This window comes from Mirounga leonina, unplaced genomic scaffold, assembly GCF_011800145.1.
Source record: "Mirounga leonina isolate KUSES-001 unplaced genomic scaffold, KU_Mleo_1.0 Mir_99, whole genome shotgun sequence".
Classification (NCBI taxonomy): domain Eukaryota; kingdom Metazoa; phylum Chordata; class Mammalia; order Carnivora; family Phocidae; genus Mirounga; species Mirounga leonina.
Genome location: NW_023270971.1, coordinates 6,776,176 through 6,802,629, shown reverse-complemented (window position 1 = coordinate 6,802,629; position 26,454 = coordinate 6,776,176). Strand labels below are relative to the sequence as shown.

The 26,454-nt window shown below is 43.1% G+C and overlaps 1 protein-coding gene and 1 pseudogene across 1 annotated transcript; one reads left to right on the top strand and one right to left on the bottom strand.

The window, feature by feature from the left end:
* Positions 1-1,115: 1,115 nt before the first annotated feature.
* On the top strand, positions 1,116-25,123 carry SLC36A3 (solute carrier family 36 member 3). The gene is made up of 10 exons (XM_034999542.1): positions 1,116-1,255; positions 4,295-4,385; positions 6,790-6,878; positions 9,726-9,821; positions 14,616-14,700; positions 15,642-15,860; positions 18,148-18,246; positions 18,626-18,792; positions 21,579-21,748; positions 24,855-25,123. Exons 1-10 carry the CDS (start codon positions 1,116-1,118, stop codon positions 25,121-25,123), a joined length of 1,425 nt encoding a protein of 474 aa, XP_034855433.1.
* LOC118006826 lies at positions 10,137-14,401 on the bottom strand (annotated as a pseudogene).
* Positions 25,124-26,454: the final 1,331 nt, after the last annotated feature.

The following is a 26,454-nucleotide window of genomic DNA, read 5'->3' as shown; positions in this document are numbered from 1 at the left end:
ACTCATCTCCCCTCTCCTTTGTGCATGCTGAGCCAGCCACATGGCCTTATTACCATCCCCAAAATGTCCAGGCCCTCTTCTCCCTCAGGACCTTTGCACTTACTGTTCCCTCTGCTTTAAGTTTCTTACCCAAGACATACACGAGACATGCTCCCTCATCCCATTCAGCCCTTTACCCAGATGTCACTTTCTCAGTGAGGCTCTCTCTGACCACCCCATCTAGGATTGCAGCGCCCCCCCACAAGCCAGCACTTCCCATTCCCCTTTATTCCTTTATTTTTCTCTATAGTACTTACTACCAACTAACATAACTTGACATATTTGTTTATTGTCTGTCTCCTCACTAGATGTAGTTCCATGAGGGTAGAGATTGTAGTAAGTTTCTCCCCTAATGTATTCCCAGTAGGGAGAACACTGTCTAGTATATCTTAGGTGCTCAATAGATAGTTGTTGAATAAATGATTTTTTTTAAAAGTTTACTTTTACTCTCTTCCACGTAGGTACAGAACATACGCCCTTCCTGTGTGGGAATTCTGAGCAGGTAGCACCTGAACTGGGCTTAAAAGCCACTCTTGACCCAGGGAAGGTGGTGGCCGATCAGTCTCGGTTGGGCCACACCTGCATCCTGGGATTCTGTAGCACCTTATTGGCCGAGCAGCCTTCATTGTGAGGTAGCTCTGGCCTCTTCCTCAGAGATAGACAAGCACTGAACCTGGCCCCACGTCCAGGCACCAGGACCTGCAGTCCAATGGTGACTTCCTCCTCCCAGTCACACTGTTCCCTGTGCCCTACAGCACTTAGGGCTGACCTGGGAGGGACTGGAAGCCCAGGTGAGTCTTGGCCTGTGGCCGACCAGTTCTGAGGGGCACTGAGGGTCATGCTGAGACTCTCCTAAGTCCTCCAAAAGCCAGGTGAGGCACAGTCAACATCAGCTTCCTCTGCCACCAGCGCTTCACTGATTCACACATTTGGGCTTCAGTCTGGGTCAGGCACCCTCGAGAAACAGGAACCAGCATCTTGGGCCTGCAGCCCTAGTTTCTCTGGAGAAAAACTCATGGGAGGCTGGTTCAAGGCTGTTATAGGCCTTCACCCTGAGCTGGCACCACCTACCCACCATGTTGAAGACGTCACTGCTCGGAAAGGACTTCAACAGTGAGCCCGGCTCCTTGGACGACAGGTCCAAGTCATTCTCGGAGAGTAGGGGCAGCTTAGCTTCAGAGAACATCCATCCTGCTGAGGAAGCCAGTGGATTATCGTAAGTGGCCGCACTGCCCTTCCCGACCTGAGGCCAAGCGCCGCTGCCTTCACAGCCCTGGGCCACATCAGCCTACTTCTCTCTTCCTAACACCTCTAGCCCCGGACTGAACAGGAGATGCATGGAGGAAAAATGAAAGCCAAATCTAAGAAGGTTGATTCATGTGGCTCTGGGTATTATTACACTTGTCTCCCAGTTTTTGCAGAGAACCCAGAGTAGCCATCCCAACATGAACTTGGTTCTAGGAACGATTTTTATCATAGGCTGGCCATGTGCTCTTCCACAGTTTGAGGCTGCTTTCCTCTCTTTCTGCATCTGCTATTATTCATTCTCTCTCCTTCCCTCCCTCCTTCCTACAAACCCACCCAGGAAACAACACCTGCTAGCCCCATTTCCCTACTTTTACTGCTGTAAACTCAGACACATGGAACTTTTTCTTAGAACTTTATTGCCAATTAGACTATTATCCAGTAATGAGATCAGATAATAGCCTTGGGCATAATGAGATTGTAAATGACAATAGCCAGTGTCAATAAGGATGTCAGGGAATGCCCTCGGTCATGTCCTTTTAGGAAGAATGAAACTGGTACCTTTCCAAATGGCGATGTTGTAATGTATGTCAAATCCTAACACCTATTTATATAAAACATACAAATACTTACTTGGCATATGCTTCCTTTGAAAGTACACACATACACACACACACAGAGCTTGGGGGTGAGAAAATTGGGAGACCGAGAGGGAGAGAGATTTATATTCACTAATAAGGTTTTTTGGTTCTTGTTTTTATTTTACTTTTTGAATTTCATACTGTGTGTTACTTAGTATTTTTTAAGTATAGATGTAAATAAATATATCCTTTGATCAATAAATACCACTTCTAGGAATTTTTTCCTAATGAAATAATAACACAGGTATGCATGATAATTTTACTGAAGCACTGGTTATAATATTGATGATTTGGAAACAATAAGACATTATTTAAATAAAGTATGGTACACACATGCAGTAGAATGCAATATGGCCATTACAAGTGATGAAGGAAATCTGTGGAAAATGTGTAGGACATACTATTCATAAAGAAAATTAATTTAGGATACAGTACTATAATGGTCCTGCATGTTTAAAAGTGTGTACCTTCAAAAACAAACAGAAATGCCCAGAGGAATGCTAGTCAAAATGTTAACAGTGGTTATTTCCAATTAGTGGAATTTTGGTATTTTGTTTTACAATGGCAATGTATCATTTCTCAAAGAAAAATTAAAAAAAATTTTTTTTTTAATCCCAACATGTATTTTCCTCTCCAAGGCCCTGATCTATAATGCTGTTAGCTAGGGCATCTGGTTTCTCCAAAAGTTGATCTCACCTTTGCCAAGAGATCTGATTCAACTTGGATAAGATGGTGCTGAAGGCAAGAAGTAAGGAATGGAAGGACAGAGGGCAGGAAGGGGGGAGAAGAGCACATCTGTTGGAGAAATTGCTACTAAGAAATGACAAAACATAAAAAGTAGTATTTTGTTTTTTTGCTTTGACATGTTTTCCAATAATTACAGTTATCAAGAAATAAAAGTCATAAAAATGTCCTCTTGGAAGTGAAAGGACAATAGGTGCCCCCCCCACCATCCTCAGGTGAATAGACCAAATTAATGAAGAAGCAAGAAGTCAGGGGGGTCCCAAGGGCCTACCCTGTTCTTTCAGCCCCAACCCTTTCCCAGGTCAGTATTGAATTGTAAAATTGGACACAGCCCTAACTCCCTAACCGATGGGACAAAGACGTGGAGACTGAGCACGGTCTCTAAGGGACTCACTCTGTGACCGAGGCAGGCTGCCTCTAGACAGTTCTAAGACTGCACAAGGAGGTACCTGCAATGGCCTCCTCAAGGTGCCTTTTATTCCAAGAGGAGGGGACACCTCTACCTGCTTCAGCAGCCCTTACTTGCCTTTTTTTCTATCAGCCCAGCTCGGCTTCCCCTTCAAGGGGGCCCTTCTAGCAGGTGAGCACCATAAGTTCAGACCAAAGGTGGTAGTGATGCTGCTGATAAAGAGGATGGTGATGATGGTGGCGATGGTCACATCTTAGAAGCACTTCATGATACCAAGATTCGTCATGTTAATACCCCTTGTGATTCTTACCACTTCCCTGGAAGTAAGGGCAAGAATTATTCCCTTTTTCTCTCTCTTTCTTGGCAGATGAAGAAACAGAAGATGTAAGCAGCTAAGGGTCTTTCCAAAGTAGTGACCAAACTTCATAGGTTAATGGCAGAGCTAGAACTCAGAACTCAGTGCTCCTTACCTCTGAGTTCATTGCTCTTACACTCAGCTTTTCATTTCAGTTCCTTCTTGATTCTCTTCTCATGATCCTGTCCCACCTTCTCATTCCCAATGGATGGGTAGTGCCTGGGCAGAAGCTGCCAGCACAGGCATGGAGAGTGTTTAGAACCCTGGTACCCAGCGCCCAGCCAGGCATGTAGTAAGCATGCTGTATGCACAGTAACAATTGTTATTAAATTGTAACCCATGCAGAGCATGGAATAATTCATGGAATGTTGGTTGAGTAAATGGATAGAGTGAACTTACAGTAAATACTCCATATGTCAGGAGAAGTTATGCTTTTTCTAGTGAGTGAAATTAACAAATGACCTGGCATCAATAATTACTCTAGAAATTGAGAAAATTACTATCAGGTTTTTTTCATTGTTCATCTAAACGCTAAGCAGCTAATAGGTCTCAATAAATATTATGTGAGTGAATAAGTTGTGAAAGAGATCACTGGATGAATCAATGCATAAGCTGCTTCTAGGGAGTTATCCAGAATGGTAGCAATTGTGAATCTTTTCATTAGAGCCTATTGAGTGTTAAATATTTGTTGGGTCACCTAAACTAGCACCAGCCCTGCATCAGATATTCCAGGGTCCACTTTATCTGTCTTTGTTCCTCTTCTGAACAGAGGGTGCTGGAGATGCTGGAAGGAACCTGAGCTTTGGGTCACCTTTCCCATCCACTAACATAACCTCTTGTCTCCCTACTCTCCTCCTACAGGATCATGCAAACGTTGATCCATTTATTGAAATGCAACATTGGCACAGGGCTCCTGGGGCTTCCCCTGGCCATGAAAAATGCCGGCTTATTGGTGAGAGGAACCTGTGCAATGGAAACTAGGTTTACCCATTTGGGGGGAAAAGGGAAAGAGGTAGTAGGCCCCTAAGGCCTCTGCACTGTTTATCAGTGGGCAATTTGGGGGTACCCTCTGCAATAGGAAATGTGCCTCTCAGCATCCATCCTGTGGAGCCAGCCTGGAGCCAAATGGAGTGTTTCTAGAGGGGACAGGCCATTACTCTTATTCCCCCCCAGTTTTATTGAGATATAAATGACAGACAGTACTTTAAGTTGTACCACACCTTTATATTGAGATGTGAATGACATACATGAGCTTAAGGTGTACCACATAACGACTTGGTATACACATATTGCAAAATGATTACCACAATAAGTTTGGTTAACATCCGTATCTTCATATACACATATATAATTTATCATATACTTCGCAACTTTCAGGCTGTATTTAACTCTGGTCATCATGTTGTACCTGTTTATCCATAACTGCAATTTTGTACCTCTTGACCCCCTTCATCCAATTCCCCCACCCCACCACTGTTCTTAAAGACCCACCATACTCACATACTGATGCGCAATCCACTTTGCCACAGTCCTCCCCACTCCCTAGAACTGTCCCCAGCCCATTTCACTCATTTACCTTAGCAGCCTGGTCCCTGCAGACATGTGAGTGCTGGCTCTTGTTTCAAACCCTGAGGTTGACTGAGAAAGTGGCTGGAAAGAGGAGGATAGTGAAGGCCTCGCCAGTCCCCTGACACCCAGCTTCATCCCATCTCTGTCTCTTGGCTTCTGCTCTTTCTTCTCCCTTGTTTCTGTCTTTTGAAATATGCCTCCTTGGTGAAACTTTACTGTTTCCTACTAAAATTAATGCCAACTTCCCCTTGTGTTTTTCTAGAACTTATATCTACCGCACCCAGAATTCTTACAAAGATGAGACATAATTTTTTAGAATACCTACCTTCCTCACTTACCTGAAAGCCCTGAGGGCAGGAACTCTCTGATGTATTTTTACACCTCCTCACAATACCTGCTGTAGAGACTGACACAAAGGAAGTCCCAATTCATGTCTATTGAATTGAATTCATGCCAAATATATGACTTCCATTTAGATGATGCTAATTTCTCCTTCTCTCCAGGCCTCATAAGTGGCCCGCATGTCAAAAGAAGGCATATCAAGACTCTGGCTTCTTCTGACGTGACTTGTAATCTGTAGCAGTTCCGACCCACAGATGAGACTCTCCCCCTTTGAAGTCCTCAGGGTTCTAGAACCTCTGAAGAGTATTATTACCACATGGCCCTCAGCCATGTGATATTTGCTGTTGAAGATAGCTCTGTTATCCTCTGATTTTTGCTCCCTAAGAGTCATTCGATGATTTCTCTGCCCTCCATCTCCCACCAGAACTTCTGACCATGACTCATTTGAGAAATACATACTGAGCACCTACTATGTGCATTCTTAGGCCCTGGGGATATAGAAGTAAACAAGATCAAAAGAAGTCTCTGTTATATGGAGGCTATGTTCTAGTGAAATCTAGTGGTGCTCTTGATCTCTCATTTGTTACTTTGTGATAATGTTACATCAGGTCACATCTATAAAGGCACAGGTGTCCAGCACAGAGGAGGTGAGGGAGTCCCTCTTTACTCTATGCCCCTCTAATGATATCTGAGAGATTAGGATTAATAAAGAGTTCTGTTTTTTAATCTCATCACACAAAAAAATGGAACCTGTGTGAGGATAAGATAGTTTTATTAGTTTGACTGCAGTATAAGCATTTCACTATGTATATGTATGTCAAATTGTCATGTTGTACACCTTAAATATATACAATCTTTAAAAAATAATAGGGTTAATGACAAATTAGACATGCTAGAGCAATGATACTCAACTGGGGACAATTTTGCACACACACCTCCCAAGACATTTACAGTGTCTAGAGGCATTCTCAGCTGTCACAACTTATGGGGAGAAGGAGTGCCGCTGACCCTTGAATAGAGGCCAAGGCATATGCTAAACATCCTACAATGCACAAGAGGGCCTCCACAACAAAGAATCATCTGGTCCAAAATTTCACTAAAGCCCCCGTTGGCAACTCTATGCTAGAGGAAGAGAACCAAGTCCTAAGAGAAACCTTGGTCTTCAAGTATCTTGGAGGAGGTGAGGGCTGGGGTGTGAAGAAGGAAAGAGGGATCTAGAAGGCAGAACCCAAGGCAGATGAGGAAAGACATGGGCTATCTGTGGAGGTAGTGGGAAGAAGGGCATTCCAACTAGACTGTCTAGGGACACAAGGACATTCAGGCAAGGACCTCCATCCCAGAGGCAGCTTTATGATGAGAGGGGCCCTAGCACCCAGACTGGGAGAGGGCCAGTTATGGGAATGATCAGTGTATGGCTCACTGTCCCCACTCTCTTTCCCCTCCAGGTGGGTCCTATTAGCCTGCTGGCCATTGGGATCCTCACTGTGCACTGCATGGTCATCCTGTTGAACTGCGCCCATCATCTCAGTCAGAGGTGAGAATCCTGCCTCTCTCTCCCCCCAGTGCCAGTCCCCATCTGTGCTGAGTTTCCTTTGGCCACTGACCCGATTAACCAGCCACTTCTCCAGCCACCTCACCTACTGCTCTAGATTCTATAGAGATGGTGGAGAGGGAGATACAATTGCAACTGGAAACTCCTAGGTCCCGGCACAACTCTGCTAACCTGCTGAATGACTTTGTCAAGTTCCTGCACCCCCTGACCCTAAATATCTGTACCTGGAAAGATCAAAAGTGATAAAAGGTGCAAGCATGCTTTATAAACTGCCATGAGTATGCGAGATACTTAGGATGTCCTTCTTTCCCTCTTATCTCCCCACACCCACCCTCCCCCTAACTCCAAGACACGTACCTTGTAAGGGTAATTTGTCCCAGGTAAACCGTCTCTGGGACAATTTAGTAAAAGCAAAAAACATATAGTTGAAATGAATAATTCACAGTGGCTCCAGTCATTAATAAAGCATACATACAATACTCAATGTTTCCATATTTGAAACTCCAGCCCAAAGAAAAAAAAATTCCCAAAAGGGAAGACAAATGCAATGAAGACAAACAATGCTGAGAGTTTCATATTTACAAACCAACAATTCATGGATGATTAGTAATTCCTTACAGCCAACTGCCTGGTGGCTCTCTATCTGCAACACTTAGCTGCTCCCAAGGCATGCAAACCAAAAGGGGTCCTTGTAGATATGCAGAGACTTCTCATAGGTCAAAGTAGAGATAGTAACTGAAACTCCTCATAAAGCCAAATTATCAAACCCAAACTGGTGTGTTTGGAGTATACATCAGTCACACCTAACTTGTAGGGCACTTTCCAGCTCGCAAAACACTTTTAAGAGCATTTACTTATTCAACAATTAAATTTTTTGCGCAATTACATGTGCAAGGTACATGGCCAGAGCTTTACAAGCCACCTTTTATTTACTCCTTACAGTAAACTTTTACGGCAGGCATTATTATTATCCCCATATTACACATGAGTAAACTGACACCTAGGTGAATTAAATGCCTTGCTCAGGGTCACACAGCTAGGAAGTGGCAAAGCTGGTATTCAAAGGCCTGTGGGACCCACTCCAACCATTCTGCAAATCTTCTCTCCCTTCACACCTGCTGGGACAATTATATCACCTTGTAGGTTTCTAATACCTAAGCCATTCCTGATAAGCCTTTTCCTGATTTTTTTTTTTTAAGATTTTATTTATTCTGGGGCACCTGGGTGGCTCAGTTGGTTGGGCGACTGCCTTCGGCTCAGGTCATGATCTTGGAGTCCCAGACCCTACCCCGGCTTGTGCACTCTCTCTCTCACTCTCTCTCAAATAAATAAATAAAATCTTTTAAAAAGTAAATTAAAAAATAAAGATTTTATTTATTTGAGAGAGAGAGAGCATGAAGGGTTGGAGGGGGCAGAGGGAGAAGCAGACTCCCCACTGAGCAGGGAGCCCGATGCGGGGCTCTATTCCAGGACCCTGCAATCATGAACTGAGCCAAAGGCAGACACGTAACCAACTGAGCCACCCAGGCGCCCGCTGATTTTTTTTTTTACTCATTTTTTCATTTTTTTTTCTAAGTTTACAGACTGATGGCCTAAGAGCTTTGCAGTTTTTGTTTTGTTTTGTTTTAGCCTATGTTTACAAACCTGGAGATTTCACATTAGGGAAAAAATCAAACTCTACCTTCTCCTTGCCAGTTAGACAATCTGGCACCTCTGGGGTCTCATTCCTTCATTGCTCAGGGGGAACCGAATCCCGGTCGATCCCTCTTAGAACAGAATGTGTACCAGGGGCTTGCCATGGTCTCCACTCTTCCCCTTTCTGTAGTACACCAGCCCCTCTCCCCATATCACTGATACCTGACTGGCCCCATAGCTTTTGAATTTGTAACCCTCAGACTAATAAATTTGCCACTCCTATGCAACATGACCTCATTTATATGGGAGTGCCAAGCACAATGAACAATAATAAAAATAGAAGGATTATGCTCTGTTTCCAGTGGCATCTCCACATTCATCGGTCACTGGCTCCCCCACCAAACCCAGACAGTATGTGAAAAACACTGAGGCTCAAGAGTCTAAAGAGATTTGCTCAAGGTTTCTCAGTCATCTGAGGGGGGGAGGGCGTGTTAGGATTTAAACCCAAGACCCAAGTCTGGGTCTCCTTCCCTCTCCCAGCTACTCCCCTCAGTCATGCAGTTAGCAGCAGGGATCCGTCCCTCGGCCACCCACTGCTGCTCCCACCGCCCACAGATGGTTCCTCAGTAGGGCCTTCCCTGCCCTTAGGAAGGGCCATCTAGGGCAGAAGGACAAGACAGACGGCAACTTGGGTGTCACATCCTACAGGGGTGCTGGGCAGAAGCCTAAGTGCCACGTTTGCATGGGACCTTGTCTGAGGCAGGCCTCTCGAATGTTCCAACTCCCTCAGCAGTGGGAGGGAGGGAATAAAGTCCAGAAAAGACCATCGCTGGCTTGGTCATACTCACACCCCCTCTTCTACTTCCTCCCCTGACTTGGTTTGCACACCTCACACCTTTCATGACCCCTCTTTCCTGGTTTGTAGACTTAGGTCAATGCAAAGCTACTGTTTCCTTAAAAATCTTTTTTCACTTAAATATTAGTGTTCAAGAAGACAACTACAAAAAAGAAAAAAAGGCAGTCCTTCTGAAAGTTGTGAAAGTGTATTATAAAATATCTTGTTAATACCATTGCTAGAAAATTTCCAGAACATTCCATGCTAACAAACAAATATATAATAATTACTCACTTTGAGAGTAAAGACTACCTTTAACAAAAATCCTTTAAGTTATACACTGCTTGCCCTTTCCCTAGATCGCAAAAGACTTTTGTGAACTACGGAGAGGCCATGATGTACAGCCTGGAAACCTGCCCAAACGCCTGGCTGAGGACCCACTCGGTGTGGGGCAGGTAGTACTCATAGAATTTGTAGCAGTAGTGGTGGGAGTGAGTAGTAAGAACAATAATAATCCTCACCTGATCTTCCTTTGTTCCGAGTTACACAGGGTTAAGTGAATATGTTGTTACTACAAACCATCAAACAGTACAGAGATTCTCCTCTGATCTCTCCATCCCCATCCCACTCTTCATCCAATAAGTAACCACTGATACCTAGTTAGTAAATATTCTTCTGGACTATGTCTCTGCATGTACATGAATATATGTGTGTGAGTAGAAATACAGATTTCATTTTGCATTTTCTTGTACACTAATTCAGATTTTTTTTTGAAATTTGCTCTTTCATCTAGCAATTTGTCTCTAATTTCTTTCCACACTGGGACATAGAGATCTACCTACTTTTTTTGTCATTTAATAAAAATATGGGATTTATTAGTCAACCCACAGTCACAATACAATCACTATAGATTTCCCCTTCTGTATTCATCCCACCAAATGCAAAACAGAGCCCTGTGGCAGTCTGACTTTCTTCATGTGAATCACCACCTTGGGTCACTCCTTTGTCAGTGGAAGCCCCTTTTTTAGTATCACAGTTCAGAGTGACAGAATTTGAATCTTCTTTCTCAGAAGTACATATCACTGGCTGTGGAATGACACACAGAATGACTGGAACATCCAGGTGGTAGAAAATTTTCAAATTTAAGCAAGGTCCGTCCAATGGTGCTTTTCTATGTGATAGTGGTACATTGTATCCAGTGCTTCTGGGGGGGAGTCACCCCTCCGAAGATATACAGGGGTTTCCCCACAACCTCAGCTGAGTGCGCAGCACAGCCTATGGGAGGTGCCCCAGTGGGACTTAGCTTCTGCCACTTCATGTCATTTTTACCAGTGCAATGGACATTATCATAGAATTTGTCCCCTGCCAAGCCTCCGTGGATGAAGAGCTTTGTCCCCTGCTGACGCCATCACATGACCATGCCAGAGGGATGGAGGTTTTCCAAGTGTCTGTCTGTGACCAGGTCAGAGTGTCTGTGTCAAACACATGCAGCTTCTCACCTTGGATGGGCTGGGCACCTCTCTCTCCACCCACAAAGACATACAACTGGTTTCTAATGGCTGCAGATGATGTGTGGAATGTTCTTAGGGGTGGTGGGGGATGCTCACCTCTGGCATGGTCCAAAGTCCTAGTTTCAGGATTCAGAACTTGTAGGCAATTTCAGTCTCCTGACTAGTCAACACCTCCAAATACCCAGGTGCTATGAGGTGCATAAGAGGAAATGGAGGGGCACCTGGGTGGCTCAGTAGTTAAGTGTCTGCCTTCGGCTCAGGTCATGGTCCCAGGGTCCTGGGATCGAGCCCCGCATCGGGCTCCCTGCTCTGCGGGAAGCCTGCTTCTCCCTCTTCCACCCCCCCCCCAACCTCCGCTTGTGTTCCCTCTCTCACTGTGTCTCTCTCTGTCAAATAAATAAATAAAATCTTTAAAAAAAAAAAAAAAAAGAGGAAGTGGAGCTGGCATGCTTGTAATGGGGTAAGAGGCCCTCCAGGGTGGCTAAATCCCACTGGTGTGTTCCTGGACCTGTGGTGTGCACATCTGAGAAGCTCTTGCTTAGATCTGCCCCCCCAACAATGAAGACCTTCCCTCTCTTGGCATCACCAACTGGGGGTGAATATGAGCAACTGTGGCCCACCCGAGCACAGGAGCTATCTCGGGGGCGGGGGGGCGGGTATGGTCAAGGTGTACCATGTTGCTTTCTTGGGCTTGTATCCAGGCTCCAAGACTGGCAGCAGCTTCATGGTGTCTTGTGGCAGCTTAGGATGGTGCCGGGCTTACCTGATTATTTGTTAAGGCTCACGATGTTCCTCAGTGGGGACATGTGCCATAGTTTCATTTAAGCCTTCCCTTAATGATGAGCATTCAGGCTGCTCCCTTGCTTGATAAAAAGTGCCTGGTATACAAGATGCTTTTCTGTGTCTTAGCTCCTCTGATCATCTACTTGACTTTGTAGATAGGCAGGGAGGGTCTTTATCGTCCTGGAAATATGAGATGACCAAGGCTCATAAGGGAAAAAAATAACATGTCCACAAACAGCTATAGATAGCGGTTGCACAGAAACTCGACCCAAACCTGCCATTTTAGCCTTTCCCAGCAGAGCCCTTCAGGAGGTAGTGAGTCAGTATTGTGGCTGCCAAGATCCCTTCTGCAGGTCCTCTCTTGGGACTCTCAGTAGGTCATCGCTCTCTTGATCAGGAGACACTCTGATTATCAGACAGGTGAGGTCATGGGGCAGTAATAATGAATGACTCACAAATGCTCATCCTTTCTCACCAAGGTTTGTTTCTGACGACTCCTGAATAAAACTTTAGGGTAAGAAGCATCCTTAGAGACCACCGTATCCATGCCTAGTCAATGGAGAAATATAAAGCCCAGATAGGACAATAAAGCTGCCCAGTGTTACACAGGAATTGAGTGGCAGAGCAAGAACTAGAATCCTGAACATCTAGCTCGCACCCATTACATTGTACCATTTCTTGAGAGGCCCAGTAACTGAAAAAGAGTTGCGAACATATTTTAAACAATGATTTGTTATTTTTAGTGTGCTAAGGGATACCTGGGAGCTTGATGTAGGCAACAATCATCAATGGATGCTCAAGCTTCTAGGTGAAAGGTCATTGGGAAACTTTATAAAGGAAGACAACACTGACACCACCTGACCCCAGGTATTAATCATAGCATCTCATGTCTAGACATGGGATAGCCAGACACGATGTGTCTTATAATGGGATACAGTAGGGAGTACAGAGTATCACCCCAGAAATATCCTTGCCAGAAAGATAAATAGAGAACCTCAATTAGTGAAGCTGCTAGATCTAATATCAGTTTAGAGGAAAGACGGGGGATAGAGAAACACATTAACTGCCATTATGAAGAAGTCATCAACCAAATCTAGGAAGTGGGACATACTATAGGGTAAATTATCTGGTATCTTCAACACCCCCTAAAAAGTTAAAAGTTGCAAGGGAAAAAAAAGAAAGCAGAGCAAGGGGAATGTAGCCGTTTTAAAAACTTAAGAGATGTAATAGAAATAACAAAATGCAGTGTATAGACTTATTTAGAAACTAGCAGTAAAATAGATATTTTTAAGACAATTAGAGAAATCTGAATATGGACTATTATTAAATGATATAAAGAAATTATTACTAATTTTGCAAGGGATGATAATGGCATGTTGGATATATTATATATATATAGTAAGTCCTTATCCATTAGAGTTGCGTATGGAATTATTTACAGATGAAGTGCCTTAAATTCTCTAGTTTGCTACAAATACTCCAACAAATAAGCATATGTGTGGTAGGGGTAAAGGGATAGATAGAAGAGGACTGGCAAAAAGTTAATAATTGTTGAAGCTGCAATTGGCAGATGAGGAGTCATGGATTGTTGTCATTGCTTTTGTATATGTTTGAAAATTTCCATAATAGAGAAACCATCTCTATTCTGGTCTCACATGATACCAAGCTTCTGATTTGATAGGCTGACTTCAGGAATCTGTATTTCTTGCATAAACCTCAGGTAATCTTAATGCAAGTGGTACTGCAAACCAACTTTGAAAACCACTGATCTAAGGCCATACTACCCTGAATGCACTCAATCTCGTCTAAACTGATCTAAGTAGAGGAACATATTTTTGTTCCCTTAAACAACAAATGCATCTCCAAATTTGGGACAATTGAAGAATTCAAAAGAATAATGACAATAATAGAGTATAATATACTAAATTTTAAAAATCAATGTGAGGGGTTTTTTTGCAATACCAAAAAAGAGGAAGAATATATCCTTCTTAAATGCCAACTGATAAATTTAGAAAAAAATGCCAGATAGAATGAGAAAACCATCACCCTGTCACTGATGAAATAACCGATTCAGACAAGGATCACCAATGAATGTTAAAACCCTCGGTTGGAGAGAAGCAGAATATTCATACATCTCAAAGCTTTACTTCCAGATTTTAACAAGGGAAATGTGCACTTGCAATGGAGTCATCTGACAGTCATAATCACAGTGGGGCCAGGGGACACCATGGGCCTCCCAATGTGATGGAAAAAGTACCAAATATCACCTGTGTGGTATGCTTGCCAAATATACTTACCTGAATCTAAGCATGAGGAAGCAATCATCCAAGTCCACAGTGTGGGATATTCTACAAGACAATTGGCCTGAATTCTTCCCCAAAAGCCAATATCATGGAAAACCAAAGAATGCAGGTGTTCACAGGGCTGGTCTACGTGGATAAAGACTAGGGACATAGCCACACGCAATATATAAACCTTGATTAGATCGTGAATCCAAAAAATAAATAACAGTATGAAAGATATATTTGAGACAATTGGGTTATTTAAAATATGGACTATATATTTGAGGACATTGAAGTTGCTATTCTGGATATCATAGTCTCAAGAGGGATATGCTGAGGGAGTTAAGGCTGAAGTATTATGAAATCTGCAATTGACTTTCAAGTGGTTCTGAAAAAGAATGCATGTGTGTGTAGATGAATACATACATTCATATACACATACATATTTATATAATGCACTTAGGGCCAAAAGTTAACAATTGGCATATTTAGTTAAAGGACATATGGATGTTAATTATACCAACTATTTCTGTGGGCTTGAAATTTTTCAAAATAAAAAAATGTAGCAAAGTATTAAAAATAATAACAGAAATAATCATTTCAAAAAATAAAAATAAATACATTTTAAAAAGGTAATTTGTTTTCTCCCTCTGTCTCTTCTTTTCCTGTTCAGGTACACGGTCAACTTCTTATTAATCACCACCCAACTGGGATTCTGCAGCGTTTATTTTATGTTTATGGCAGACAACTTACAACAGGTGAAGAGGATTCTTCTGGGCAGAGTGGGAGAAAAACAGACATCCCACTGCTAGGGCTGCATTAGCAAAAGTATAGTGTTCAGATCTGGGAGGAGATGGTTTCATTTGTCATTCCTGATCAGACTACTTAGGAGTTCTCTCAGTCCTGGAAATCACTTGTTAAAAAAGAGGATTATTGAGAAGCCAAAGCAACATCTGAGGAGTGTAGCCAGGATGGAAAGAGAGGCTTGCAATCCTGTCCAATCAGAAATAATTGCGAATTTTTAACCTGAAAAGTGTTGGTGAGATTCACTTTAGGTATCTCAGGGTTGTCACATAGAAGATGACTAACTACATATGAGACAAACAAGCTGCAATCTTGCCCTCATTGCATTCCCAAGAGGCATTATGAATCAATCATAGCATTCTTTCTTGGCTTCATGGAATAGAGGGAGCATAATTGGTTTTGTGCATTCAAACAGCTAGAACTATGGCAAGTGTTGTAGATGAAATATTCAAGCAGATAGATTTTGCTCAGTATTCAGAGCTTTCTAACTTTTAGGGCTATCTAAAGTTAGAGAAGATATTCTTGTGTAATCAACTTCCATTCTCTGAGTATATGAAAGGAAACCATTTGACAGAGAAGAGGTTGGGTTAGATGACAAAAGGAGATTTTAAGATTCTAAGGGTTTCTTATTGTCACAGTCTTGGGCACCACAGTTGGGGTTACCAGATTTGGCAAAAAAAAAAAAAAAAAAATACATACAACACCCAGTTAAATTGGAATTTCAGATACACAGCAAATATATGTATTTTTTTACTATGTGTATGTCCTATGGAATATTTGAGACATACTTTTCTAAAAAGTCACTTGATAATTATCAGAAAAAGAAACTTAACTGGGCCTTTTGTATTTAATCTGACAACTCTAACTACACTGCCCCTCATTATGTCTACATCAGATGGTGGAAGAAGCCCACATGACCTCCAACAACTGCCAACCCAGGAAGATCCTGGTACTGACCCCCATCCTGAACATCCGCTTTTACATGCTGACAATCCTGCCCTTCCTGGTCCTACTGGTGTTTATCCAGAACCTCAGGATGCTGTCCATCTTCTCAACGCTGGCCAACGTCACCACCCTGGGAAGCATGGCTCTGATCTTTGAGTATATCATACAGGTCTGTGCCTGAAACTGACGGCAGAAGGGGTTCTGAGACACCTGGGGAAGGTTAGTATCATTATGGGCAGGTGAAGGTGAGGAAGGTCACCTGCTCTGAGCAGCCCCTGCTAAAGTGACATCTGTGAATGCTTCAGCCCCACAAGCTATAAGAGCTAGTCGACATCATCATCATCATCGTCACTCTGGATAACAGTGAGTCATTTGACAATTAGTTATTGAATACCTTCTGTGATCCAGGCATGGTGTAAGGCACTGAGATTCGGTGGTAGGTGAAACTGGTGGCATATCTGCTCTCACGGGGGTCACATTCATTCGGGAGGATAAACCTCAACTAATAACCGACAAAAGGTTGACAAGGGATACATGTATGATAAAGAATTTTTATTTACTTGGTGTCAAGTTCTTAACATATATTAACTCACTGAATCTTTCCAGTGATACTATTTTATATGTTTTATATTTTGTAAGTACTCAGCTTATAGACAAGGAAACTGATAAACAGAAAGTAATTTTTACACTAATTCCCACCAGTTTGCCTCCCAAGCCCATGCTTTGTTATTATCACAGGCCCTGAAATTCTACCATTATAGCTTAATTTCTTTGAATCTGAAAGTCTTTGGGGCTTTATTAGTTTCCTGTTGCTACTGTAACAAATTATCACAAATCTAGCCTTTTAAAGCAACACAAATTTATCTTACAGTCCTGGAGGTCTCACTGGGATAAAATCAAGGTATCAGCAGGGCTGGGTTTCTTTCTGGAAGCTTACGTGAAGAATCTGTTTTCTTGCCTGCTCCAGCTTCTTCTACTGCCCACATGTCTTGGCTTATGGCCACCTTCCATCTCCGAAGTCAACAATGCAAGGCTGAGTCTTTCCCACACCACCATCTCTCTAGTTCTCTCTTCTGATCCCCTCTTCCACTTTTAAAGACCCTTGTTCCTACATTGGACCCACCCAGATGACCCATGATAGTCTCCCTCTTTTAAGGTCAGCTGATTAGCAACCTGAATTCAGTCTGAAAACTTAATTCTCCCTTGCCATGTAACATAACATATTCACAGGTTCCAGGGACTAGGACATGGACATCTTTGGGAAAGAGCCATTATTCTGCCCACCACAGGAGTCTATTAAAATAACCATTCTCTCTGCATGCTGTAGTAGAAGTGATGAAAAAGAGGCGTTGGAGAATGGGAAGACAGGAGACCTCAATTCTCATCCGGGCTGGGCCACCACCTTGCAGAGTAGCCTTAAGCAACTCCCTTCTCCTCCCTGGGTCCCACTTTGCCCACATGTAAAGATGAGGTAAATCAAAATGTGCTAAATACATGCAATGCATTCCTTAAGAAGGAATGAACTTCTGATCTATGTGGCAACATGAATGAACCTTTAAAGACATTGTGCTCAGCGAAATAAGCCAGTCACAAAAGGACAGGGATTATATGATTCCACTTATATGAGGTACCTAGAGTTGACAAATTCATAGAAACAGTGTAAAATAGGAGTGACCAGGAGTGGGATAATAAAGAGTTATTATTTCATGAATACAAAGTTTTAATTTGGGAGGATGAAAAAGTTCTGGAGATGGGTGGTGGTGAGGGTTGTACATGAGTGAGAATGTACTCAAAGCCACTGAATTGTACACTTAAAAATGTTTAAAATGGTAAATTTTATGCTATGTGTAATTTACCACAATAAAAAGAAAGAACTTTTTTTTTTATTTTTTTAAAGATTTATTTATTTGAGAGAGAGAGAGAGAAAGCACAAATGGGGGAGGGGCAGAGGACGAGGGAGAGAGTCTCAAACAGACACCCCACTGAGCATGGAGCCCAATGTGGGGTTCGATTGCAGGACCCTGAGTTCATGGCCTGAGTCGAAATCAAGAGTTGGATGCTTGGGCACCTGGGTGGCTCAGCTGGTTGGGCATCTGCCTTCAGCTCAGGTCATGATCCTGGGGTCCTGGGATCCAGCCCCACATCGGGCTCCCTGTTGGGCGGGGAACCTACTTCTCCCTCTCCCACTGCTGCTCCCCATGGTCATGCTCTCTCTCTCTGTCAAATAAATATATAAAATCTCGAAAAAAAAAAAAAAAGAATTGGATGCTTAACCTGAGCCACCCAGGCGCCCCAAGAACTTTTTTAAAGATAAGAAGGCTGATTTAGCTCTAGCTATATCACAGGTGCTCATGACACCCATGATGGCAGGTGTGGCCCAGCTTTCTACCAGGAAAAGTTTGAGGATGACTCCTATACCATGGCAAAACCAATGCCCTTCTTCTACTTCCTTTCAGGAGATTCCAGATCCCAGCAGCCTCCCCTTGATGGCAAGCTGGAAGACCTTCTTGCTGTTCTTTGGTACAGCCATCTTCACATTTGAAGGCGTTGGTATGGTAAGATGGATGTGGGATTTGCGTGAATGGTCTCTGGTGCCCTCCGGGGAAGCCAGTTGTTCCAGATGTCTTAAAGTATTTATGAAAAGTGCAGGATATGATCTTCTCCTGGTGGAAAGGAAAATCAGGACTCGTCCTGGGCACCAACTGCTCCATGCACCACACTAAGCCTTGAAGACTGAGTGCGAATGTACTCATTAGTCCAGCCGGAGTAGGGCACCCCTGGCAAAAGAGAGTGGAAGAAAATAAAAAGGAGTGTGGCCCTTCCTGACCCTGGGCCACCCTGAGAAGGACGTCTGTGCCTGAGGGGGAAGCCTGCTTCTTCATGAGGAGCCACACTTCTGACTACCTCGTCTTTCTCAACCTCCTTCACCTTTAGGTTCTGCCTCTCAAAAATCAGATGAAGCATCCACAACAGTTTTCTTTTGTTCTGTACTTGGGGATGTCCCTTGTCATCATCCTCTACATCTGCCTGGGAACACTGGGCTACATGAAGTTTGGGTCCAACACCCAGGCCAGCATCACCCTCAACTTGCCCAATTGCTGGTACGTCCCTGCCTGCCTGGGGTGACGAGGGGAGTAGAGTCACGGGATCTGAGCCTGAGCAACAGAATGTGGCATTCCCTTGGGTTGTCACTAGCACCATATATTAACTGCCAATATTGTTATGATGATAACAGGTAGGTTTGATAATCCAGGCATTGTGCATTACCTGGTTAAGCTCTCACAATAGCCCTATGAGTCAGCATGATTATTATCAAGTCCATTCACTAGATGAGGAAGTTGCTATTTGGAGAAGCTCTGTGGAGCTTTCTCAGCTCACCTTGTTTGTGAGGAGCTGGAACTTGACACTGAACCTGTCTGACTCTATGGTTCAGAGACCCTAAAACAGAATGATCTGGGAGTGTTTGGGAAACACAAACAGCAACAACAAAAAGTATAACACCAGAATAATGATCGCGAGTCCTGCAGATGGACCACTCCTTAGGCCCCAGTTCCAGAAATGGACCTAGGCTGCCACTGTTATGCCCCAGTTGGAATTTAGTTTGAAATTCTTACATTTGATCATTCATTCACTTGCTCGTCCCCTCCTTCATCCAGCTAATGTTTTCGGGGCCGGTTCGCAGCGCTCATCGAGTATTAGCTTTTGTCATTATGCTGGTAGTATACGGAGTGCACTGCGACTAAGCAATCAGTAGAGCCAAGTGTTGAAGAGCACAGGTTCTCAAGCTAGCTAAAGGCATTTGCATCCTGGTTCTTACGTGACCTTGGACAAGCAGCCTAATCTTGCAGACCTCATTTCCATCGTCAGTAGAATGGGGATAATACTAATGCCTATGTATATAGGCTTGGTTATGCTCCAGTAATAAACAACTCCAAAATCTCAATGGCTGAACACACACAAACGCTTAATTCTGTGCTCATGCTACATGCCCGTTATGGGGTGGCCGGGGCTCGACTCCGCACCATCCCCACTCAAGGACACAGAATGATGACAGCCGCTCCCTCAAATGTTGCCATGGCAGAGAGTGCAGTGAATCATGCCCTTCACCATGAAGCTGCTAAAGGTTTGCTGGGAAGTGACATACATCTCCTCTGCTTGCAATCCATTGGTCAAAGCAAGTCCCATGGCCACATCCCACTCCAAAGGGCAAGGAAGTGAAAATCTACCATTGCCTGGAAGAACAGGAAGTATTAATGAACATCGTAAATAAATGGCTGTTGCATTGTCTGGGGGCGGGGGGGCGGTGATTGTGAGGATTAACTGCTTTAATATATATATAGTGCTTTGAAAAGTGTCTGGGACAGGGGCGCCTGGGTGGCTCAGTTGGTTAAGCATCCCACTCTCTACTCAGGTCTTGATCTCAGGGTCATGAGTTGAAGACCCACGTTGGGCTCCATGCTGGGTGTGGAGCCCACTTAAAAAAAGAAAAGAAAAGTGCCTGGCACATAGTAAGTAGTCATTGAGTATTAGCTATTGTCATTGTTAGGTCTCCCCACAGCCTTATTCTTTCAGAGGTGAGTAGAGTGGTAGGGTATGCATTTCCCACAAGGCCACAGCTATAAAATGAGAAAAATACCACCAGCCCCACCCACCTCATTGTGTTGTGGTAATGACTAGGTGGGGTAATAATGTGGAATTTCTTTGAAGTCATAACTTACTTTATGCAAGTAAGATATCATTCTAATATGCTCTTCCTATTCCGGGCCATTCAGGCTGCCATTAGCTACCTTGGGCAGGGCACTTTTCTTATGGGAGCCTCAGCTGGAAAACGTGGGCATCAGGTACCATGAGAACTGCACATCTGCTCTGAACTTGGCTGGCCACCAGATTCCCCAGAGGAGCCTTAGACAAATACCCCTTCCCAGTAAGAAAAAGACCAACAACCCAAGGAAGAAATGGGCATGAGCACACAGTTCACAGGCAGATTTTTTAAATGGCATTTTATATATTTGAAAAAATACTTTGTTTCCCTCATAATAACAGAAATGCCAGAAAAAAACAGAATGACAGAGACCAACACATTTTCACACATTGTGTTTTGATAAGGATGTGGGGAAGCAAGCATTCCAATATGCTCGGACAACAAAGGGGAAATATGTCAGTAGCTAACCAAAGTTTAAATCACATATACTTTTAGCCAGCATTTTTACCTCTCAGGTTGTATGCTAAATGTGCATAGATATCTGTGTAATGGATATATTTTGTAGCATCGTTTACTAGCAAAAGACTGGGAATAATCTAAATATCCATTAATTGGGGACTGGTCAAAAAAATTATAGTGTATCTATGCAATTGGAATACCAAGCATCTATTAAACAGAGGAGCCAAATCTATGTGCACAGATAAGAAACAATGTCCAAGAAGTATTTAATGAACAGAAACGGAGCTCAGCAGTGTGTACAGGATGCTACAGTGTGTGTGTAGTATACCTACATTTGGTATAAGCCTTTATATACACTGGTTATTTCTGAAAGGGCTACAGGAAAATTCTTAGAGCAGCTGCCTATGGAAAGAAGAATGGGAATCAAGGGTCAGAGGAAAGCTTTTCACTGTATGACTTTTGAACCAGGAATTTTACTCTATACAGATAGAACTTTTTAGAAAGTAAAAGAATAAAAGGCACAGATGCCTGAGCCACAGACCTACTGAATCAGAATCTCCAGGAATGTGCACTTTTAATGAGTGTCCCAGGTGGCCCTGATGGCAGGTCAGGCCTGAGCAAGTGCTGTACCTCAGGGGTAGGGACCAACTTCTGAGCAATGATGAATCCTGACTGGCCCTGCCCAGGAGCCACGTCAAATTTCACATCCTATCCGTCTGTCTGCAGGCTGTACCAGTCGGTCAAGCTGATGTACTCCATCGGCATCTTCTTCACCTATGCCCTCCAGTTCCACGTCCCAGCCGAGATCATCATCCCCTTCGTCATCTCCCAGGGGTCAGAGAGCTGGACACTGTTTATAGACCTGTCTGTCCGCACAGCCTTGGTCTGTCTGACTTGTGAGTAGGATAAAAGGGCACTCGTCGCCCAAAGCTGTGGCTGCTAGTCACATGGGCATCTACCCCGCTATCATTGGCTCAGCCACTTACCTTCTTTGTGACCTTGGGCAAGATACTTCACCTCCCTGAACCTCAACTTTCCACCTGAAAAATGGGCTTACACATGGAAAGTATCCATTGGCTGGTTTATGGGAGGAAGAAGTACCATTCATTCAGCCATATTCCTACGTTCCTCCTGGGCGCCAGGTGCCCTACTGGCATTGCCTTATACTCATGACAGCCTAGCGACGTAATATTACCAACTGGAGGAACGACGGTCCAGAGAGTTTAGGTAACACGCTCAAATCATACAGCTGCTAAGTGTCAGAGCTGGGAATTGAGCACAGGCTGTAGAGCACCTAAGCCTGTTTTCCATCGTGTGCCATATTCCTTCCTATTATAAATTAAGATCGAGTCCCTTATCATAAAGTGGCCTTAAACTGTAGGAGAAAACAAGGGGCTGATTTGTTAAAGCCTTGGCGATCATTTTTTGGATGCAATCTTTTCTCCTCTCCTCTTGCCATCTTCCTTCCTTAATGCTTCCTTCATTCACTGATTCACTCGTTCATTCTACATTAGGCACTGTTGTAGATGTTTGGGAAACATGAACAGGGCTGGGGACTTTTTTCTCTGAAGCATGTCCAGAGAAAGAACATCAGAAAAGGTGACTCATGAGGAAAGAGGGAAAGAACTAGGGACGTTTTGCCTGGAGAAGCAAAGGCAACTTCTCTATCTGTCCTCAAACACCTGTGGTATATTGTGCAAGAGAGAGAGAAAATTTAGTCTTAAAGATTCCAGGAGTTTAAAGTTGAGGAAATGCAGTTTCAGTTCAAGGTCTGGAGAAAGTGCGTAATTGTTGGAGCCTTTCAGCAGAAGAATATGCTATCAGATGTTATGCTTCACATAAATGGATTTCTAGAAGCAGAAACAACACACCTGCTGGTTTAAGGTATTACAGAGTTTCCGGTCTGTACCAAGACATTAGGGACCTGTAGCTCTATTGTTTTGAGATCATTCCTAATAGGAAGGGTCTAAGTTGAAGAGAAAAACTGAGTAGTTCAGGCCACTTGAGGTCAGGGAAGGCAGTGCTAGACAGAGCTGACCATCTAATGAGAGGCCCTGTTTCTGTTATATGCCGGATGACCACTTCCTCCTCCTTTTTTCAGCTGTCAATTCCATTATCCTTCATTCATTCAACAGTCATTTGTTGAGCACCTACTGTATGCCTGGCATTGGGCTAGGCACTGGGGATACAATAATGAATAATAAAGAAGACATGTTGAGTAAGAAATATATGCAAGGAAATAATTACAACACATTGTGATGAACGTTAAGATGGTACCTAATGATGTACCATATGATGGTTCAGATAAGAAGAGGATGCTCTGAGAGCACATTAGAAGGTCCTATACTTTAGCTGAGGCCAGATCAGGGAGTCCTCTTCAGTGGAATGATATTTCAGTTAAGACCTAAGAGATAAGGGCGCCTGAGTGGCTCAGTTGTTTGAGCATCTGCCTTCAGTTCAGGTCATGATCCCAGGGTTCTGGGATGGAGCCCTGAGTCAGGCTCCCTGCTCAGCAATGAGTCTGTTTTTCTCTCTCCCTCTGCCCCTCTGCCTGCTTGTGCTCTTTCTCTCTTTCTTTCTCTCTCTCCCAAATAAATAAATAAATATTTTTTAAAATGACCTAAGAGATAAGTAGAAGGTAGATGGAGGAATGAAAAATGTACCACATGTAGGAAGCAGGCTGTGCACAGATCAGAGGCAAGTACTTACGTATGGCCTCTTTGGAGAACTAAAAGCAGTGGGGAGGGATAAGACATGAGGCCAGAGGACCTGGCAGGGCCCAAGTTGTCAGAGACATTGTGCTTAGGAGATCTGGAAATGGGGAGCCATGGAAGGTCTGTGAGCAATGGGTTGGCATCACCAGATAGGATCTTTCTAGAGAACTCCTCCAGTCTAACTTGCATTATAGTTTTCCTTTAAAATATTTTCTCTGCCCTGTCAGTGTGAGGTCTCCTGGAGAATAGACAGATTCTCTGTGCCTTGTCCAGTAAGCAATTTATTAAATATCTGAGAAGGGAAAGCTGTGGACAGGACCATCCCATCAGAGGGGTGACAAATTCTCAACTGCGAGAGTTGATGAGTCTCTCTCATTCTCTGATTAGATGTGCTGCAGCAATTTCAGAAAGAGGTGAGGTTTTCTTCAAATCCAGCAAGCTAGTATGAGTGCTTTCCAGGACAGTTTTTCCCTAATTTGTTCATAGGAAAATCATACCGTTGTGCAAAGTGAAATCACATAAGTGGTATAGTTATTCATTCATACATTATTGAAATTGGACTCCCCTGGACAATTCATAATGTATGTTCATCATCTGTATAAAAGATGGAGACTTAAGAAAATGGTGTTTAGAAGAAACGGGGAGGGAGCAGCCTATTGCTGTCTTCATGTTTATGTTCTTTTTAATTACCAGGATCGTTCTAGGAGTAGCAAAACACATAGTTGAGATTCTGACAAAAAAACCATCTCTCATTTTTTATTCATTCTTGCTTCTCGATGGTGGCTGTATCTTGTAGAGTAGTACAGATTCACAGTGGATTCAGTGTCTGAGTAAGAGCACCTATGATGTACAAGGTCTTTCATATATAAGGGAGGCAGCATAGTAGAGTTGAAAGAGCCTTAGACAGGCATTTCAATGGATTCTCACCTCAGAGAATGTGTGACCTTGGCCACATCCCATTCCCTCTAGAGCTCTAGATTCTCCCATCTCTTTAATGAGAAGGTGATAATAGATAGGTGGTAGAGGAGCCTTTCTAATAACCATTATATGAGAAAAACCCAATAGATAAGACATAAAAGGAGAGCATCTATATTGGCCTTTAAAACAGAGAGCGGAATCCAGAACCACAGTGCCTGACCTACTGCTCACATCTGCATTGGGACTCTTTCCCACATTTCCAAAATGGTCTGGCATCTGTGGGATTATAAGGCCACAAGGAAGTGGTTGGTTTCTGAACTTCCTTGCTGCAGAAACAATCAGTGATTCTAAATTTCTTCTCTCTCTGCAGGTGTCTCAGCCATCCTCATCCCCCGCCTGGACCTGGTCATCTCCTTTGTGGGCTCCGTGAGCAGCAGTGCCCTGGCCCTCATCATCCCACCCCTCCTGGAGCTCATCACCTTTTATGCTGAAGACATGAGCTATGTCACTGTTGCAAAGGACATCATGATCAGTATCCTGGGCCTTTTGGGGTGTGTATTTGGAACATACCAAGCCCTCTATGAGTTGATCCAACCCATCAACCATTCCATAGCCAACTCCACAGGTGTCTATGCATAATTATCTATTTTTATTCTAATAGTTCTCCCTTCCTCCCATCCCCAACTTGACTGCCATTGTGGATGTTATATACATTCATCAAACCCCAACATCTCTATATTAATTAGCGGCTTCTTTATCTTTCCAAGAGAAATGTACATGACACAAGTCAGTACTCATACCTCTCAGACTATGCCTTTTTTGGTTTTGGATTTCTTCGGAGGTCTTTTGTACCTATGAACCAAAACCACATTCAACTATTTGTACCATCAGCCTCATTTACTGGGAAAAGGGATGCCATTTGCCCATGATATCTCTGGAAACAGACCAAGCATAAATGTAAATGTAAAAGCAATTTTTTTCTCTATTCTACAGTTGCTTCTCTTAAAGCATAGGATTTAGAGAAGTATATGTTGGGCAAGTGAGGTTTTCTATTCGAATATTCTTCTAAGTGGAAGAGTCACAGAAAGAACAAAAAGAGAACTTAGCAGTAATTTTATCCAACCATTTGGCTCTGCCACTAATTTCCTATGGGATCTTGGGCAAGTTCTTCCCTCTCTCTGTCTCAGTTTTCCCATCTATGAAATGAGGGACTGGAAGAATTGGTTTGTTAAGGATTCATCTAGATCTAACATTCTGAAAGTGAATTACACTGATTTCAAATATTAAACCAAGAAATTAATTTATCCTTTAACCACATGTGAGAAAATCAAAGTGTTTGCCATCTAGCAAGCCACAGTATTGCCCTGGAGATATGGGCCTACCAGAAGTAGGGTAAGGGATACAAACATATTTCTTAGCAATCTGTTATTATGGTGACTTCCCTACCTAGAAGGACATTACCTCTTTCTCTCTCTTTTTTCTCTCATATCTCAAGGCCACTTAGAGCTATTTAGGCTGAAGAGGCTGTGCGATTTGTGTGAGAGAGGATTTCATCATGTGCAAGGACTACTGACCTACTTAAAAAAATTATACTGAGTTTTGGGAAGGGTTTTGAAAAACAGACAATCTTGTACTCTGCAGTTGGGAGTATACATTGTAATGGCTTTTCTGAGGGATACTTAGTGGCCCTCTGACCCACTAATCCTGGGAATTTATCCTAAGAATATTTTGTGTTTGCAGAAGTTTATGCAAAAGGAGAGCTTGTATTTTTTATAATATTAAAAAGTTGGAAACATCCAACATTAGGTTAAATTATGACTCATCCAAAATAAAATGGTGTGATGCCCCCACACACTGCAAAAATGCATCTATTGATAGGTAAATACATTTGTGATTGATCAGTAGGAAAAAGCTGGTTTATTAAAAACGTGAACCAAAACTAGACAAAGACAGTATGAGAAAATAAAGCT

What these genes read in the sequence shown, in the direction of transcription:
- SLC36A3 (XM_034999542.1), top strand. Translation starts at nt 1,116, where the DNA reads ATGTTGAAGACGTCACTGCTCGGAAAGGACTTCAACAGTGAGCCCGGC. An exon ending in GAGGAAGCCAGTGGATTATC is followed by an intron (nt 1,256 to 4,294) that starts GTAAGTGGCCGC and finishes CTCCTCCTACAG; the next exon opens with GATCATGCAAACGTTGATCC. An exon ending in GCCCATCATCTCAGTCAGAG is followed by an intron (nt 6,879 to 9,725) that starts GTGAGAATCCTG and finishes CCCTTTCCCTAG; the next exon opens with ATCGCAAAAGACTTTTGTGA.